This window comes from Acinonyx jubatus, chromosome A2 (genome assembly GCF_027475565.1).
Source record: "Acinonyx jubatus isolate Ajub_Pintada_27869175 chromosome A2, VMU_Ajub_asm_v1.0, whole genome shotgun sequence".
NCBI classification, from domain to species: domain Eukaryota; kingdom Metazoa; phylum Chordata; class Mammalia; order Carnivora; family Felidae; genus Acinonyx; species Acinonyx jubatus.
The window spans coordinates 152,327,705-152,345,516 of record NC_069383.1 but is presented as its reverse complement, the minus strand read 5'-3'; the positions used below and the strand labels follow the sequence as shown (position 1 = coordinate 152,345,516).

The window sequence follows — 17,812 nt, the reverse complement described above, 5'->3', positions numbered from 1 at the left end:
AGGGTTCCTTCCTCTGCTTTGACCTTCAAGCTTCTAAGTGAGCAGTAGGTGCCTTCCTCCAGTGACTACTCTTTTCCAGGTGTCCTGAGTGTCAGCATTGGCATGAGAGCCTTTTTTATCAAGACCAGGGCCAAGTTCTTCCAGCTCAGAAGGCCCTATATTTCCTGGAGCCTGCTTGAGGAGGCCTTGATGATCACGTTCTCAATAAAAATTCCCCTGCATCAGGCCTCAGAGACCTGAGCAGAAAAAGATGGGAACACATAGGCCTAGCCACCTCCCACTAAAATCTCCCCTCTAGGACCTGGTGAGGGAGGGAGATCTGGGTGCCCAGCACTGCTATAAATGAGCTGAGTCAGGCATGTTATTCCCTTTCCCCTCCTCCTTAAAAACCGAAATAATCCTCTCTACCAACCAGGGTTACTGTGTGGCTTGAAAAAATATGGAAGCCACATAAAGTGCCAGGCACCTGGGAGCGCTGAATCAACAGTTGTCCTTCAAGCCTTAGCTTGGGGTCCTTCCACCCCCGGAAACCAACCTTGAAGACTCCAGGGCACATAGCCTATCAACAGGGTGACCCCAGGAAACCCCTATTGGAGGTGGAGGCTGAGAAAGGGAGGGTAGGATCCTTGCAGGGGGCACCAATGAGTAGTCAATGCAGTAGTCTAGCAACTGGGGGTCAGTCCAGCTGGAGACCTCACGGAGACAGCATAAAAGCTGGTGTCTTAATAGTGATTCCACCTAGGGTCAGGGCAGCTGGGGTATATATTCAAGCCTTATCTAGCATTGGCTTAGGCCTGGGTGCTGGTGGGGTCTGGGTTGTGTGCAGGACACTGGTAGGTGACTAATAGTGATACGCCACTGGGTTAGAGGGATTAGAATGACAAGCCAAGCCTTGTTTGCCAATGTTAAAAAGGCCGATTAAGGTAAACAACAGAAACTGCGGTACCATGAACTGTCTCGGCATCAGCATGGTGGTGGAAATAGGAAGAAAATCACAGGCTGGTACACTCCTTTCTGATTTTCCTCGACTTCTGTACTTGGCAGTTTCTTCTTTGGCCCAACTGGCAAACGCCTGTTCATCCTTGAAAACTCTGCTTGGGTGACCCCGTGTGGCAGACTGCAGTCACTGCAGTTGTTGTCGGCCCTTTTAACATAGGGATGGCCAGTCAGAATAGAAGGCTCCATCCCCCTGGCCCATCATGATTGGTTAAAGGAGGAGCATGTGACCAGCCAAGGTTCATTAGGATCTCCCTTGGGAGGGACGCTGAGGCTGGCCAAGAGAGCTTTCCATGGAGGTTGTTGAAAGTGACATAGTTTAAGACTAGGATTGGTTTTCTGGACGATGCTTTCTCTGCATGGTGAATCCAACCTCCACAAGAGCTACTATGTGGGGAAGGAGGCATGGTGTGAGCCCCTGGATCCAGCTGTACCTGAAGCCATGAAGTGTGACTTTCCACTGAGCCCAGAATGTTGTCCTTTATTGCTTAATTCTCTTGGAGTTTGGACTCGGTCCCCTGCAGTTGACATAAGGTACACTAATGTATAGGTGCTCTGCGAACATTTCCGTGATAGCCCCCCAAATCTAATCGTCCCTTCTCTTACACTTTGAACTTCAGTAGCTGGCACTGAATCACTACCTGGTCTGTGTCACATTGTCATTGCTTGCTTGCCCACTTAAGCCTTCTCAACTCTGACTTGTAGGCCCCTGTTTACCGCTGTCAGCCAAATTCCTGCTGTTCATCAAGGACACGTGACCCAGGCTCAACGAATCAGAAGGCACCCCTGGGATGGTTCTGAACCGGCAGAACTGGAGCGGGAGTCAAGTACAGACCTCCCCATCTCGACTTCAGAATCTTGGCCGTATTTAATCCTGGATCCAGCTGTACCTGATGCTTCATAAATCCTCCTCTTTCCTTATCCCTTGAACCAATAATGCTATTTTTTTTTCCAGTCTACTTTAAATTGTGTTTCTGGGGGCGCCTGGGTGTCTTTGTTGAGTGGTGGACTCTTGATTTCAGCTCAGGTCATGATCCCAGGGTGGGGATCTAGCCCCAAGTTGGGCTCTGTGCTGAGTGTGGAGCCTGCTTGGGATCGTCTCTCTCTCTCTCTCTCTCTCTCTCTCTCTCTCTCTCTCCCCCTCTGCACCCCACCCCGCAAATAAAAATAAAATAAATATAAGTTGTGTTTCTGACAGCAGAAACCTAAAGAGTAAAGGTCAAGGTACCTGTCAAATTAACAAAAACACTCTACCCTACACTAAAAAAGGGGATGCTGTCAAAGTGGTGGTGAAACTTGTACACATATATTTCCTTTCGAGTGGGGAAAACATTGGCATTGTTGGCCAATTAGGTCTCAAAATCCACAGACGTGTCGCGTCCTTCAGTAAGCCATTTCCGAAATTTTATACCAAGGAGATCTTGCAAAGGAAGGGAACCACTCTATGCCAAGGCCTTGCAGCAACGTTGCCAATTGTAAAATAACACAAAGAACATCAAGGTCTAACAGCAGTGGACTGGTTGCATAAACTACGGTTCACCCACTAGACGGAATATTTTCCATTCATTACAAATTATATGTAACCTCACCATCATCACCAAGGGTGGGCTGAGCTCCGTGACTCACTTTCAAAGAACAGAGCAGAGAAAGGGGAAAATAGTGACTTGACGGTGGAGACATGTGACAGTTGCCACACACAGTGGGGTGAATGGCAGGCCCCTAAAGACACGTCCAAGTCCTGACTCCAGAACCTGGGAATGTGACCTTATTTGGAAAAAGACGCTTCCCACATTTAATCAAGTTAAGGGTATTGAGATGAGATTGTCAGGGGTTTAGGGTGGAGCCAACACCCAATGACTGATGTCCTTCTAAGAGAAAGGCAGAGGGAGATTTGAGACACAGAGAAAACAGAGGCAGAGTTTGGGGTGATGCAACCATAAGTCGAGGAATCCCCAGGAGCTGGAAGATCCAATGAAGGATCTTCCCTTAGAGTCTCCAGAGGGAAGATGGCCCTAGGGACACCTTGATTTTGTGCTTCTGGCCTCCTGAACCTTGAGGGAAGAGATTTGCGTTGTTTTAAGCCACCAAATTTGTGGTCATTTGTTATGACAGCCACAGGAGACCCAGATGACACCACTATGAGAAATTGTGTGGATGTTAGGGATCCCTGCTACGATGAGACGAAAGGGGTGTCTCCCCTCTCCGGTCTCCCCCAAACACCCACAGCCCCGTTCTAATCACAACAAGAACATCAAACAGACCCAGATGGAGGGTACCCCACAGGACACGGGCCAGTCTTCCTCAAGACTGCTCAGGTCATGAACAACAAGGAAAGACACATATCCCGTTCTATTAAGGAAAAAAAAAAAAAAAAGGATTCCCCCTTATTCTGTGTGACCACATTGTCATCCACGCTAATGCATGGAAACAATTCTTTACAAATGAAAGTTGGTTTTTCAACAACTCTGAGAAATTAGGCGCGGTACTGAGTCCATTACATCGTATCGATGTCAATTTCTGGTTTGGCAATAGTTTAGTAAGATGGACCATTTTACTGGGTCAAGCTGAGTGAAGGGTCCATGGAAATGCTATTTTTGCAACTTTATATTAGTCTTCAGCTGCTTCAAAAAGAGAAGTTATAGAAGCTGAGTGACCAAAAGCCTCGAAAGCAGTCTGTCGAAGAGATACGTGTATACCCGTGTTCATAGCTGCTGTCTTCGTGACGGCCAAAAGGTGGGAGCAGCCCAAGTGTTCACGAAGGGATGAATGGAGAAACAAAATGTAGCGTATTCATACAATGGGGTATTATCAGCCTTAAACAGGAAGGAAGTCTGACACACGCCACGGTCACGGAGGAACTTTGAGGACACTGTGCTAACTGAAATAAGCCAGTCACAAAAAGACAAAGGCTGTATGATTGTATTTATATGAGGTCCCTAAAGCAGTCATATTCATAGAGACAGAAAGTAGAATGGTGAGTGCCAGGGGCTGGGGGAGGAGGATGGGGAGTTAGTGTTTCATAGGGACAGAATTTCAGTTTTACAAGATAAAAAGTGTTCTAAGGACCACTCGCAAGAAAGTGTGAATGTACTTTTTAATTTTTTCTTTTTTTTAATGATTATTTATTTTTTGGGGGGCGGGGAGAGTCAGAGAAAGAGGGAGAGAGAGAGAATCCCAAGCAGGCTCTGCTCTGTCAGCGCAGAGCCCAAGGAGGGTCTCGAATCCACAAACTGCGCGTGAGATCATGACCTGAGCCGAACTCAAGAGTCAAACTTTTAACCGACTGAGCCACCCTGGCGCCCCTGAACGTACTTTTAACACTACTGAACTGTACGCTTAAAAATGGCAAAATTTAGGGGCGCCAGGGTGGCTCAGTCAGTTAAGCATCCAACTTCGACTCAGGTCGTGATCTCACGGTTCGTGAGCTCGAGCCCCACATCGGGCTCTGTGCTAACAGCTCAGGGCCTGGAACCTTCCTGGGATTCTGTGTCTCCCTCTCTCTCTGTCCCTCCCCTGCTCACGCTCTGCCTCTCAAAAAGTGAATAAATGTTAAAAATTTTTTTAAATGGTAAAAGTTATGTTAGGTGTAATTAAAACACACACACACACACACACACACACACACACACACACACACAACCCCAAAACTCTAGTGGCATTTTTTAAAAAGGAAATGTGTCCGTGTTGGATTTATTTTGGAGTACAGGTATCCCCAACTTTTCAAAAGTTCACGTTATGCCACTTGCTTTTATGAAATACCTACTCCTTAGTACCCATTTGCCGTAACCGAAAGAAATGGGAAGGTTTAGCGACTGTTCGCAGCGAGTCCTTGTAGAGGCGGCGTGCATCCCGGGCAGCAGCAGTGGAAGCCCCAAGCTCCTTCTCCGACAACGACACTCAGCGTCACAACGTCAAGCCACCAGAGCACCCGCCTGTGGCTGTGAGCGTCTGTGTCTTATTTTGATTGGTTGGTTGGCCGATCGATCGACTGAGTCATTCATTCCCTTAACAAGATGCGTCCTGGGGCACCTGTGAGGCTCAGACAGTTAAGCCTCCGACTTCGGCTCAGGTCATGATCTCACAGTTTGTGGGTTCGAGCCCTGCGTCGGGCTCCGTGCGGACAGCGTGGAGCCTGCTTGGGATTCTCTCTCCAGTGTCCCTCCCCTCCTTGTGCACAGGATCTCTATTTCTCTCTCTCAAAATTTAAATACACATTGAAACAAACACACAAACAAGATGTGTCCTAAGGTATCAGAAAAGCCTAAGAGGTTATTTGGGGGGTCTGGGAATGCTAAAAAAATTTTTCCATATTAATTTACATGCTTCTTTGCCATTTCTGCTTACTAAAGGTTTCACAGAAACACTCTACTTTCAGATAACAGCAGAAACCTGTAGGTGATGTGTGTTGGGGGTGCAAGAGCTGTTGGCGATGTTCCCCCTCTACTCCCACTTTCACACACCACCCCCATCCCGGTTCTCTCCCCAAGAGGCCCTAGCATCAATTTCTTGTTTTTCCCTCCTGAGATATTTTCTGCATTTGCAAACACATTTGTGTTTCTCTTTCTTTCTTGAACATTTGCTTTTTATTCCATAGATTCTTCTACGCTGGATTTCTTTCCTCTTCTTTTTAAATATTTTATTAATTTGTTTTTATTTCAAAAATCTTTAATGTTTACTTATTTTTATTTATTTATTTATTTATATTTATTTATTTATTTATTTATTTTTTTGAGAGAGAGAGAGAGAGACAGAGTGAGAGCAGGAGAGGGGCAGAGGGAGAGGGAAACACAGAGTCCGAAGCAGGTTCCAGGCTCTGAGCTGTCAGCACAGAGCCCCATGAGGGGCTTGAACTCACGAACCGAGAGATCATGACCTGAGCCAAAGTCAGATGCCTAACTGACTGAGCCACCCAGGTGACCCTGTTTATTTTTAAAGTAGAGGCTACACTGGACTTGAGGCTCAAACTTACCACCCAGAGATCAAGAGTTTCATGCTTTACTGACTGAGCCAGCCAGGTGCCCCTCATCTTTTCTTTCTCTTTGTGATAAAATGCACATAACATAAAACCCCTTAAACCATTTTAAAGTGTACAATTCATTGGCACTAAATACATTCACCATGTTGTACAACCAACACCTCTATCTACTTCCAGAACATTTCATCACCCCAAAATGAAACACCATCCCTGTTAGCAATCACTCCCTCTCCCCCCTCCCCCAGCCCCTGGCAACCATTCATTTGCTTTCTGTTGTCTATGGACTTGCCTGTTCTGGACATTTCTTATTCATTCATTCATTCATTCGTTCGTTTGTTCATTTACTTTTGAACATTCGTTCATTCATTTACTTTTATTTTTATTTATTTGTTTTTTTAACGTTTATTTATTTTTGAGACAGAGAGAGACAGAGCATGAATGGGGGAGGGTCAGAGAGAGAGAGGGAGACACAGAATCTGAAACAGGCTCCAGGCTCTGAGCTGTCAGCACAGAGACTGACGTGGGGCTTGAACTCACGAACCGCAAGATCATGACCTGAGCCGAAGTCAGACGCTTAACTGACTGAGCCACCCAGGCACCCCTCATTCATTTACTTTTAAAGTTTTCACTTATTTTCAGAGAGAGCATGAGCAGGGGAGGGACAGAGAGCGAGCGAGCGAGCGAGCAAGAGAGAGAGAATTCTGACAGCAGGCTCCACACCATCAGCACAGAGCTGTTCTGGGTATTCCTTATAAGTGGAATCATACCCTCTGTGGCCTTTTGTAACTGGCTTCCTTCACCAGGCATGATGTTTTCAAGATTCATCCATGCCTGGATCAGAACTTCATTCCTTTTTTATGGCTGAGTAATATTCCATTGCATGGATGGGCCAATTTTGTTTCCCTGTTCAGCCATTGATGAACATTTGTTTCTACAGACCTTTGGGCAATTGAATAACATTGTCATGAACAATCACGCACAAGTATTTGTTTGAACACCTATTTTCAATTATTTTGAGTTTATACCTAGGAATTGCTGGTCCTATGATCACCAGGCTTAACTTTTTGAGGAACTGCCAAGCTTTTCCACAGCAGTGCTTTAGGGCTTGGCTTTCCAATGTAATTATCTTGCCTCCCCACCCCCCGCTTTTTTTTTTTTTTTTTAAGGAGCCCTCCATTTCTCCCTGCCTCTTCATCTATCCCCTGGTGTTGCTGGGCCTTTCTTCCACTCGCTCTCAGCAGTACTGTGTGACTCAGTTTCTCCCCATCAGCGCTGACTCTGGATGTTATACAGGTGTCCTTCCTTTTGTACATTGGGATGAGGACAAGTGATGTGGCTTCCCTCACTTCACAACCCTAGCTTCTAGCAACATGTGCAGACACTTCCGACAATGTTTGAGTTATGAAACGTGATCGTGGGGAGATTTTTGTTCTGTTCTCTTCTCCCACTTGGCTTGGCTCTTGTTCGCACAGCTGGTGCGAGCCGGCTCTCAGATTTTCTGAATTCTACCTGAAGCTGCCAGAGACCAAAATAGCCACTGAGTATGTGACCTCTGGTCTGAGCTTGCAAATCAGGGCTCCAGGCCAGTCCGAGGAGCTCTGCCCTGGGTATTCTGAGGCCGGGGCCAGAGGCAGATGGCCTTTGAGTCAGCACCCAAGCTAATCCGGTGCCAAGGCTGCTTGGAATGAGATGTCAGCGACCCGAGTCCAAGGTCTAGCCCTGTTTTCTGATGATGGGGCCAGAAACTCAGCTTTCTCTCTCTGGCAGTTTTTGGAGAAATCCTGGTCTCTGATGATCATTAGTGGGCCACCTACAGTATGCCAGGCACATACTGGGTGCAGGGACATGGCTGTAATGGAGGCAAGCTTCTGACCTGGAAGTTCTAATCCCTGTGTCAGAAGAAATGGGAAATAAATCAGAAAAGTAGAGTCTATCATGGACTGTGGACGAAGAGCAAGCAAGGAAAGGAGATAGACCTACTCACAGAGGGTGAGGGGCCAGGTAGGGGATTCTCAGCCAGGGAGGGCAAAGAGAACACCCAGGAGGAGGTGAAGTGGAGCTGACTCCTGAAGGAAGAGAAGCAACTAGGTTCGCAGATACCGCAGGGCATGTTCCAGGCAGCAGGAACAGGAAGTGCAAAGGCCCTGGGGTGGGACTCTGCTAGGCCCTTGGAGGGCTGTTGGGGCTAGAAGTGGGGTAAGTGTTGGGGAGATGGAGAGAGGGGAAGCCTAGGTCTGCGGAGCCACATCACCTTCTTTCTTTGCAACATAGGAGCCTGCAGAGGACCTCTGGGCGCCGCCGCACTGTGGTGCTGGGCTTTCGCTTTATTTCGTCTCCCCCCCCCCCCCCCCAACCTCCTGGCCCGCAGGCTGCTTCTGGGACTCCAGGAGGCTCTAGTCGAGTGGCCTTAGGATCCATGCTTCAGTTTCCTCCTCTGTAAAACGCAGCGACTAACGGAGCCTTACGGGCAGGTGGCGGGGAGGGGGGCCAGATAATTCACAGCAGTGAGCAGACAGCGGCGCTCAGTGAGTTCAAGCGGCCACGCCGCACAGGACGAACTGTCCCCATCACTCAGGTGGAGACACTGAGGCCGGGGAAGGCGGGGAGTTGGGCGCTCGGGGGGGGGGGAGGGGGGGGTGACTGTTCGGTTCTGGGCGCGCACGCAGCGTCTGGCACCCGGGGGCGCGCACGCCGAGCGGCCCGGCCGGGGGCGGGGCCGGGGCCGGGGGCGGGGCCGGGGGCGGGGCGGCGCGGGATCCGGGCCGCGGGGGCAGCGGCGGCTGCGGGACTCGCCAGTCCCGACGGGAGCGGGTCCGAGGCGCAGCCTGAGCCCGTCATGGAGCAGCCCAGGAAGGCGGTGGTGGTGACGGGTACGCTGATGGCGGCCGCGGTGACAGCGGCCGCGGGCAGGGGCGGGTCGGGCGGCTCCAGAGCCGGCGGGGTCGGGAGGGGCGCGGTGGCCGGGCGGGGCAGGTGCTAGAAGTCGTCTTAGGTTTGGAAGATGTCATCGCCCAGCTCAGTCCGCGCAACACGTAGAAAGTGAAGAAGGAGAGCCCCTGTGTTCCCACTGTCAGGGGTCGGGGCAGGCAAGGGCGTGGGGGTCCGGTCAAGTGCCCAGCGCGGAGCAGGCCCCTCGGACGTCCTTCCTTCCCCAGGTGAGGACAGTGGCTCTCTGGGCACCTGTCTTCTGTCTGCCCGGCTGGTGGGCAGGACTGGACTTATCCCTGCCCCTCCCGAGGTCGGGCCTGTCCCCACCCACGGCCCCAGGGGACAAAGGCCAATTTGCGGGCAGGAAGTGCCCCAGTGACAAATGAACCTCCTGGCAGCCAGTGCTCCCCCAGCCCTGCGCTAAGAGGGGGCTGCTCTCCTGAGGCAAGAGCAGGTGGAGGTCGGGGGACCTCGTGCGGGTAGCCGCTCTCCCTGTTGTCGCCAGGACCGGCTCAGTCAAAAATCTTTCCGCCCCGGGCTGTTTATGGGTGAGTCCCTCCCCGCTGTCACCAACTCCCTGAAACTAACTGTTCCTCCTCGAGGAGACTCCGCCTCAGGGCCACGTGGGCGTCAACTTCCGCCGGGCCTCTGGCTGGGGGGTCATTTTGACCCTCTGTCTGGAGGGGTCAGAGTAGGAGATCCCGCTAAGGTTCACGCAAGTGGTTTGCGGACCCGGGAGGGTGAGGCTGGGCCTGGAATTCTCAGGAAGATAGAAGAAGGCACTCACTCAACAGATGTGTGTAATTGGGGCGACGGTCACTGCCCCCCCCCCCCCCACCCGCGCAGCCCTCCTGTATCTGGTTATTTGTTCCTCTAGTGTCCACTATGCAGGGAGCCACCGGAGTGGACTTTTTCCTTGCATGAGTTCACGATATGTTCACCATCTCCATTTGGCAAAGGGGAAACAGGCTCACAGAGGTCACCCTGTTTGTAGGTGGCTGAGCTGAGACTCATACTTAGTCTATGAAGAGGAGAGAGGGGCTAGAGAAATCCTGCCCCCACTGGGGAGGGGGGGAGCCTGCTGTTCCAGGACACAGCATCCCTTCCGGGGGGGGGGGGAGCCTTGACACCACCTGGGACCCTCAGTCTTCTTGGGGGTGTTCATTTTTAGACAGGGTGATCAGAGTAGAAGAGCTGTGGACTCTCATGAATCTGGTTTAAAATCCCAGCTCTTCTGCCTTCTGGCTGTGTGACCTTAGGCAGCTGTTTTCACCTCTCTGTGCCTTAGTCTCCCTCCTGTAAAAGGGGCCCAGGAAGCAGCCTTGGCTGAAAGGGGGATGCGGTGAGGCCGAGCGCCACAGTGCGTGCAGAGCACTTAGCACATCCTCAGGTGGACTCTCTTGGTTTGTAAGTGGGGCTGGAGTTTGAGCAAGTGGACAGGAGGGTGACAAGGTGGTGTCCCGTCAGCCTGTCCTGGGAGACACCCACATGCATCCCTTAAGGGCTGTTCCTTACTTTGTGGTGGTTCACGGAGCCCAGAGGCTCTGCACAAAGACGGCGAGAAAATAATTGTAGATGGGGGTCAGGGATAGTGGAGGAAATCGCGAGAGGAACAGGCCAGCCCTTTCTGGGGCAAAAGGAGGCCACTGGCCCCTTGCTGGGCACAAAAGTCAGGTGACGGTGAAGACAAGAAAGGACAGTTAAAAGCGGTTAAGAGCAGAGAAAGGAGGGGGTGCTCCGAAGGCCCCTGGGTGCACCCAAGAACACAGGACCAGGCCCCCTGACATTGTCCCACGTGGCAGGTGCTCTCGAAGATCCCTGTTCCCCCAGGTGGGGCAGCAGCCTGACCTTGGGCAGGCTAGGAAAGATCACTGGGTGGTGATACGCTGACTTTCCTGTTTTTGTTTTGTTTTTTTTTGCAGGGTTTGGCCCTTTTGGGGAACACACTGTGAATGCCAGCTGGATTGCAGTCCAGGTAACTCAGATCCGGAGGGTAGGAATCGGGCTTGGGGCTGGGGTCCCCCTGGAGATATATGGCACCAAAGAAGGGAAGGAATCTATGAAGAGAACGTCTCCCTTGAAGCTTCCTGCAAAACACTCTTCTTTCCACATGGGAACCACTGTCACTTGCACCTGTCGGCTTGCTCTGCACCGAGCCCTCTGAATTTCCCCCACAACCCCTTGCACGGTTGGGGGCACTTATTCATGTGCCCACTTTACTGATGAGGCAACTGAGGCCCAGAGAGAGTTATCTGAGGTCACACAGTGAGGAAACTAGAATGGCATTGCCTCAAAGGTGCCCCATGCCCCAACCAGGTTTGGGGGTGACCAGGCAGGGATGTTGGGGAGGATGTATTAACCTTGTTGAGAGGATATAATGACCTTCACTGTTGCCTCCCAGCAGCTGGGGGAGGAGAAGGCTGCATATTGGGGGGGGGGGGTGCCTTTCCCACTATCCTGAACAGGTTGTTAGCCTGCAAGCCTTCCAGTTTCTTTGTCAGATGGGGCATTTGGAGAGACAGACGGGAACAATGGGGAGAGAGAAAGAGAGAAACGTTTTCTCCTTATATAAATCAGATCTGCAGAGACCGGAGCCAAACTCATGTTAATCCTAGCCCATTAGCTGCTTGATTTAAAGCATCCCCTGCTTTTCACTCCAGAGCCCTGACTTTGGAGAAAAATCCAAGTTAAAACCTCAACGCATCAACCCCTAGTTGGGGGATCCCCCACCTCTTATGCCACCCCTCATATAGACCTCAAAATCGTGGCGACTTTCCTTTTTAAAAAAATGTGCACCCCACCTTCTGAGCGGGACGGAGGGACGGGGTCCCCGGGACCCTGCAGATGGAAGCGTGTCCGGGGCTCTGTCCATTGCACCCGCTCCCTGGAGCCCCAGACAAAAAGGAAACAGCGTGTTTCTGAGGACGTTGTGTGTCTGGCTTTGTGCGAGTTTCAGACAGGAGCCTTCACGGGGCTGAGTGGACACAAAGCCGTGTGTCTGAATTCCTGGGCCCCAGACACTATGATCTGCATCTAAATAGGAGAAAAATCAATTAAACAATCTTTGGAAATCCCTCCGGGCTTTGGGATGTGGATGGTGGGGGACGGCCGCTTTTCATCACGCTGCCCGAGGGGAAATACCCCCTGATATTTTGGTTGCCCAACTTGCCAGACGTGGCCTCTGGAAGACTTTGAGTTTTCTTCCTCAAGCTTAGGAAACAAGAAGAGAGGCTTCTCCACCATTCCCTGGATAAAAAGATGCCAACCTTCCCAGATCTGAGCGTTTCCCTTAAAACAAAACCCAAACACAAAACTGTAGTTGCTTGTACATACTTTGAGTGAACGCGTCGGCGTAGCTCCACGAAATTTTCCGCACGTGCACCTTCGCGTCACCCGCGTCCAGATCAAGATCTAGAACATTCCTAGCCCCCTTCTCTTCGCAGAAGAGCCTTGTGCCCCTTCCTAGCTATTTCCCCCCAGGCGTAAACCTCGCTGCTGACTCCCCCCCCCCAACTCCCCCGCCCCCGCTGCCGCCGTGGGTGACACCTGTTCTAGAACTCGGCACCAATGCAAGTTGCACTCGGGTCGGGTACCTTCTGCACAGCACAGTGTCTGCGGGTTCCTTCTGTGGGGTGGCTGGGAGCTCCCCTTGGTGTGTTTTAATTGACCTGGGTAAAACGGATTTGCCCGTGCAGAGGGTGTCCCGTTGGGTGGGTGGAGTCCATCCCTCAAGAAAATGTGCCTCGGCATGTTCTTGCTGTGATCCAGACCTGAGTTCTGAGTCAGTCCCCTCAAGCTGAAGATGGGAATTTTGTTCCCCGGGCTGAGCAGCAGTTAACTTCCGGTCCCTACTGACTTTTCAGAAGCCCAAGCTGTCATCTGTAGAAAGAACCCCTCCTCTCCCAGGGACCAGCTAACTTCTCTTGTCTCTCTCTCTCTCTCTCTCTGTCTCTCTCACCTTCTCTTTATCTGTCTCTGTGTCTCTCAGACTCCCTCTGGTCTCTCCCTCTTTCCCCTTATGGCTCCATCTGTCTCTCTGTACATCTGTCTCTGTCTCTGTCTTTCACTCTCTTCTCGCCCCTGTTCCCCCCACCTCCTCTGTCCGTCTGTCTCATCTGACCTTCCTTCTTCATGCCTTGGGTGAATGTGTGCTCTAGTGGAGAGTGAACTGTTTCCCACAAGCCACAATGGGGAGGTGGGAGTGCTGGGGACGGAGGGCACCCTCTTTTCATCTCTCCCCAGGGTGGCGCTGCCCCTCAGCACCCCTCACAGAAGGGGCTTAATCTTTGGAGTGTCCTGTCTCCCCCTGGGTCTAGGGTGGCGGGTGTGGGGCACTGGCTGCAGATCTCTCTTCCTAGGAGGCTCAGGTGGGTGTCAAGGGCCAGGACCCCCTTGGCTTGGGGCCGTCTGGAGTGTTCCCTGCCCAAGCGCCACGAGGAGGAGCTGGGTCACAGGTCCTGGTGACATCACGGGACAATTACTGCCACAGTGAGTCTAGACAGACCTGCTAAGGATATTAACCAGGGAACAAAGGGGGTCTTTGTCGTGGGGTCAAGGGAATCGGTCAGATGCGGCCTCGCGGCGGGGTCTTGTCAGGTAGACTGGGGTCTAGACAATGCGCCGTCTGGGGCGCGGGAGCCCTGTCCCTTTCACGGGTGTGTGCTCAGCAGCCACGCTCACCGCGGTGTCGTGGGACTTGGGGTATGCTTGCCGCTCCCCTCCTCCCCCAGGAGGACTGTCCAGCCCTGCTGGGACAGAAAGCCTCCCGAGGCAAAGAATTCAGCTAGATTACAGGCCACCCGCTTCTGATCACTTCGGATGAGCCTTATATAGCCGCTCCTTCCCCCGCCACTGCCTTGTTTAAAATTGGGGAATAACTTGCATAAAGCGACACTACAGATCTTTAGCGCCCCTAACACTTCAGTGAAGAGTATTTATACCCTTGTCAGGGATATTTCGGTCAACATAGTGACCCATTTCCAGCAGCCTGGAATGTTCCCTCCTGCCCCGCATCGCTTCCCCAGCACCCTCCGCCCTGCCCCCGAGGCAGCTGCCATCCTGACCTCAGTCACCTTGCATGAGTTTTTGGCTAGCCTCAAACTGTGACTGAACAAGATGGCACAGCCTCTGTGTCCCCCGCGGGCCGGCTGCTTTTGCTTAGCCTGAGTTGGTGGCAGGAGGGCGGCCGGCTCTTTTCCCGACTCACCCCCTCCTCCCACTGACCTTGGCATTGAGGGGCTTCAGGGTTTGCTCCCAAAGAATGAAACGGCAGGGGCACTGTGGAGGGGTGGGTGGAGGTGGTGGTATATTTTCGGTGGCAGCTTTCTTAGTTTAGATTTTTTTTGCCCCCCAGATGAGGGGGCGGGGGCTAGGTGATGACCCAGAGCACAGGAGGAGCAAAGATCAGGGCAAGAAGGCTACTCCCAGGGCACCTGGCTGGCTTGGTCAGTAGGGCATGTGACTCTTGATCTCAGGGTTGTGAGTTCGAGCCCCACGTTGGGCATGGAGCCTCCTTAAAAAAGCAAAAATTGAAAAAAGAAGGCAGTGAGTCATTCCATGGCTCCTTGGTGAGGCCAACTCATTTCCTACCACCGAGAACCGATGTGGGCATGTGGCCATCCCACTAATGCTCAAGAAACATCACCCAGTGGAGACAGCCCTTGAGTTGATCTAGGCAAGTGACGCTGCTCAGAACAGAGTGCCCGTCCTGCTGGGCAGAGAGGATCTGTAAGGAGGGCCTGCTGTTCCGAGCCAGGCATCCAGCCTTGGCACATTACATGTCATGGTGGCCACCAGGAGGGTTATGGTGCCCCAGAGAAGGTTTCTCGGGTTGGTCACCAATAGAGTTAGCATCCTTTGTCCCCCTGCCCACAGAGGTGGTCTCCCCAAGTACACGTGTCTGGGCTTGTGGGTGCCCTGGCCTGTGGACAGCTCCCCAACTGGAACCAAACAAGTAAAGGTGATTTTTTGGGGGGAGGGGGCAAGTGAGCGAGGGCAGAGAGAGAATCCCAGGAGGGGCAGACAGAGAGAGAGAGAGAGAGAGAGAGAGAGAACAAGTAGGGGAGGGGCAGAGAGAGGGAGAGGGGATCACAGACAGACTCACACCGTCAGCGCAGAGCCCGACGTGGGGCTCGAACTCAGAAACCATGAGATCACGACCTGAGCCCAAGTTGGACGCTTAATGGATTGAGCCACCCAGGCGCGCCCCTGCCCTGAGTCATTAAGAGGTCAATTGCAGACATGACACCCCCTTGACCCCTAAATAATTCACCGTGCATTTCCTAGAACACAACGTCAGCACAATGATTAAAGTCAGACTCCTTTAACATAGATGCAATGCTACAACTTACAGCCCTTATTCAGAGTTTGCCAGACTCCTCATTCATGTCCTTCACAGCAGAAGAAAATTCCACATCACACATTGTGTTCAGTTGTTCTACCTCTAATCCCCTGTAATCTGGAAGGTTCCTCGGTCTTTCTTTGTGTCTCACGTCAGGACACTTGCTGAGAACTGCTCAGTTCTTTGGAGAGCGTCCTTCGGTGTGGTTCGTTTGACGTTTCCTCTTGATTACACGGAGGCTGCGGGTTCTGGCAGGAGGTCCTCAGAAGCGATGTTGTGTCCTTCTTGGTGCATTGTATTGGGAGTCACCAGAGTTTGAAGTGTCTTGTGACTGGTGTTGTTGACCTTGATCGTTTGCTAAAGATGAGACCTGGTGGACTTCTCTCCTATGATATGGTCTTGCCCTTTGTCATTAAAAAGTACCCTGTCGTGAGATACTTTGTAGTGTATAAACACTTGTTTGGACTTACTTTTAGCATCCCCTGGTGAGTGTTGCCTGAATCAGTTTTTATTTTAGTTGATGGTTACCAAATGGCAGTTTTCTAGTTCCAGCTTTCCTTTGACACTTTTTTTAATGTTTATTTATTTAGAGAGAGGCGGGGGGGAGGGGCAGAGAGAGAGGGAGACACAGAATCCGAAGCAGGCTCCAGGCTCTGAGCTGACGCGGGGCTCGAACCCACAGACCACGAGATCATGACCTGAGCCAAAGTCAGACGCTTAACTGACTGAGCCACCCAGGCGCCCCTCCTTTGACACTTTTTTTGGCCTCCTGCTTTTAGGAGCTTATTTGTATCCACGTGGACTTACTGCCCTCAAGACATGACCATTGCTCACTCTCAGTCTTTATTTTGATGTTCAAATTGTTGGTGTTCAGATTGTCTCAGATTTGGCTCGTGGCATTCCCTTCAGGCTGGCTCCGGTGCCCTTTTTGTGTGTCCCCATCATTCTCTGAGCACGTCGCTTTTTGTTGTTTTTTTGTTTGGTTGGTTTTTTGGTTCCAGAGTCGATTTTTGCAAATGAGTTATTTCAGAATAATTTTAGAACCTAACTTACGAACTCAGAAAGATTGCACAGATAATACAAAGGGTTCCTGCACATGCCTCGCTTGATTTCCCCTAGTGTGAACATCTTAAATAACTACTACATTTCTCGAAATGAAGAAACCAACCCTGGTCCACCACTATTAGTAAACTCGGGACTTTATTCCGGTTTCATGAGTTTTCCCACTCATGTCCTTTTCTGTACCAGGATCCCAACCAGGATCCTTCATTGCATTTCACCGGGCGTCTCTATTTTCTTTTCTGATTTCTACCTGAGTGTTGGATGTCAAGTGCTTCGTGTCCTTTTTTTAAAAAAAAATCAAGATTGGGCGCCTGGGTGGCGCAGTCGGTTAAGCGTCTGACTTCGTCCCAGGTCATGATCTCACGGTTCTGGAGTTCGAGCCCCGCATCGGGCTCTGTGCGGACAGCTTGGAGCCTGCTTCGGATTCTGTGTCTCCCTCTCTCTCTCTCTCTGCACCCCCCCAGCTCATGCTCACACTCTGTCTCTGTCAAAAATAAATAAACTTAAAAAAAATTAAAAAATCATAAAAAAACCAAGATATAATCTTACTGAAATACAATCACGTGCCATAAAGTTCCTCCTGGTACAACCATCACCACTATCTAATTCCAGAACTTTTTCATCACCCCAGAAAGAAACCCCATGCCATTAACCGTCACTCTCCCATTCTTCCTTTTTCCTAGTGCCTGATAACTACTAATTTACTCTCCATCTCTATGGATGTGTGTGTTCTGGACATTTTATGTGGAGTCATACATCATGTGGCCTTTTATGTCTGGCTTCTTTCACTCAGCATCCTGTTTAATTTATTTTGTATTTTTTAAAGCATTTTAAAAAATTTTTATTGATTGGGGCGCCTGGGTGGCGCAGTCGGTTAAGCGTCCGACTTCAGCCAGGTCACGATCTCGCGGTCCGTGAGTTCGAGCCCCGCGTCAGGCTCTGGGCTGATGGCTCGGAGCCTGGAGCCTGTTTCCGATTCTGTGTCTCCCTCTCTCTCTGCCCCTCCCCCGTTCATGCTCTGTCTCTCTCTGTCCCAAAAATAAATAAAAAAAAAACGTTGAAAAAAAAATAAAAAAAAAATTTTATTTATTTATTTACTTTGAAAGAGAGAGAGTGGGGGAGGAGCAGAGAGAGAGGGAGAGAGAGAGAATCCCAAGCAGGCTCCACACTGTCAGCAAGGAGCCTGACACGGGGCTTGAACCCACACACCGTGAGATCATGACCTGAGCTGAAATCAAGAGCCAAACGCCCAACTGACTGAGCCACCCAGGTGCCCCTCAGTGTCGCGTCTTCACAGTCCTTCCCTATTGTAGTGTGTCCGCACTTCATTCCTTTTTATGGCTGAATAATATTCCATTGTGTGGGCATACTGTGTTTGACTAGCCATTCAATCGTGGATAGCTATTTGGGTTTTTTCCACCTTCTAGTTGTCGTGAATCATGCTGCTATGGACATTCACATACAAGTTTTTGTGAGGATGTAGGTTTTCGTTTCTCCTAGGTATACATAGA

General features: G+C 50.9%; 1 protein-coding gene across 2 annotated transcripts in view; it reads left to right on the top strand.

The window, feature by feature from the left end:
• The first annotated feature begins 8,696 nt into the window (after positions 1-8,696).
• PGPEP1 (pyroglutamyl-peptidase I) overlaps positions 8,697-17,812 on the top strand; it is a 28,756-nt gene continuing 19,640 nt past the window's right edge. The window contains exons 1-2 of one of the 2 annotated variants that reach the window (XM_027038394.2): positions 8,697-8,841; positions 10,822-10,874. In XM_027038394.2, the coding sequence (XP_026894195.1) occupies positions 8,808-8,841; positions 10,822-10,874 (87 nt within the window). In that variant the 5' untranslated portion in view covers positions 8,697-8,807. Of the gene's footprint in view, positions 8,842-8,994; positions 9,448-10,821; positions 10,875-17,812 lie in introns of those variants that run through there. The other variant, XM_015065585.3, reaches the window with a different exon arrangement.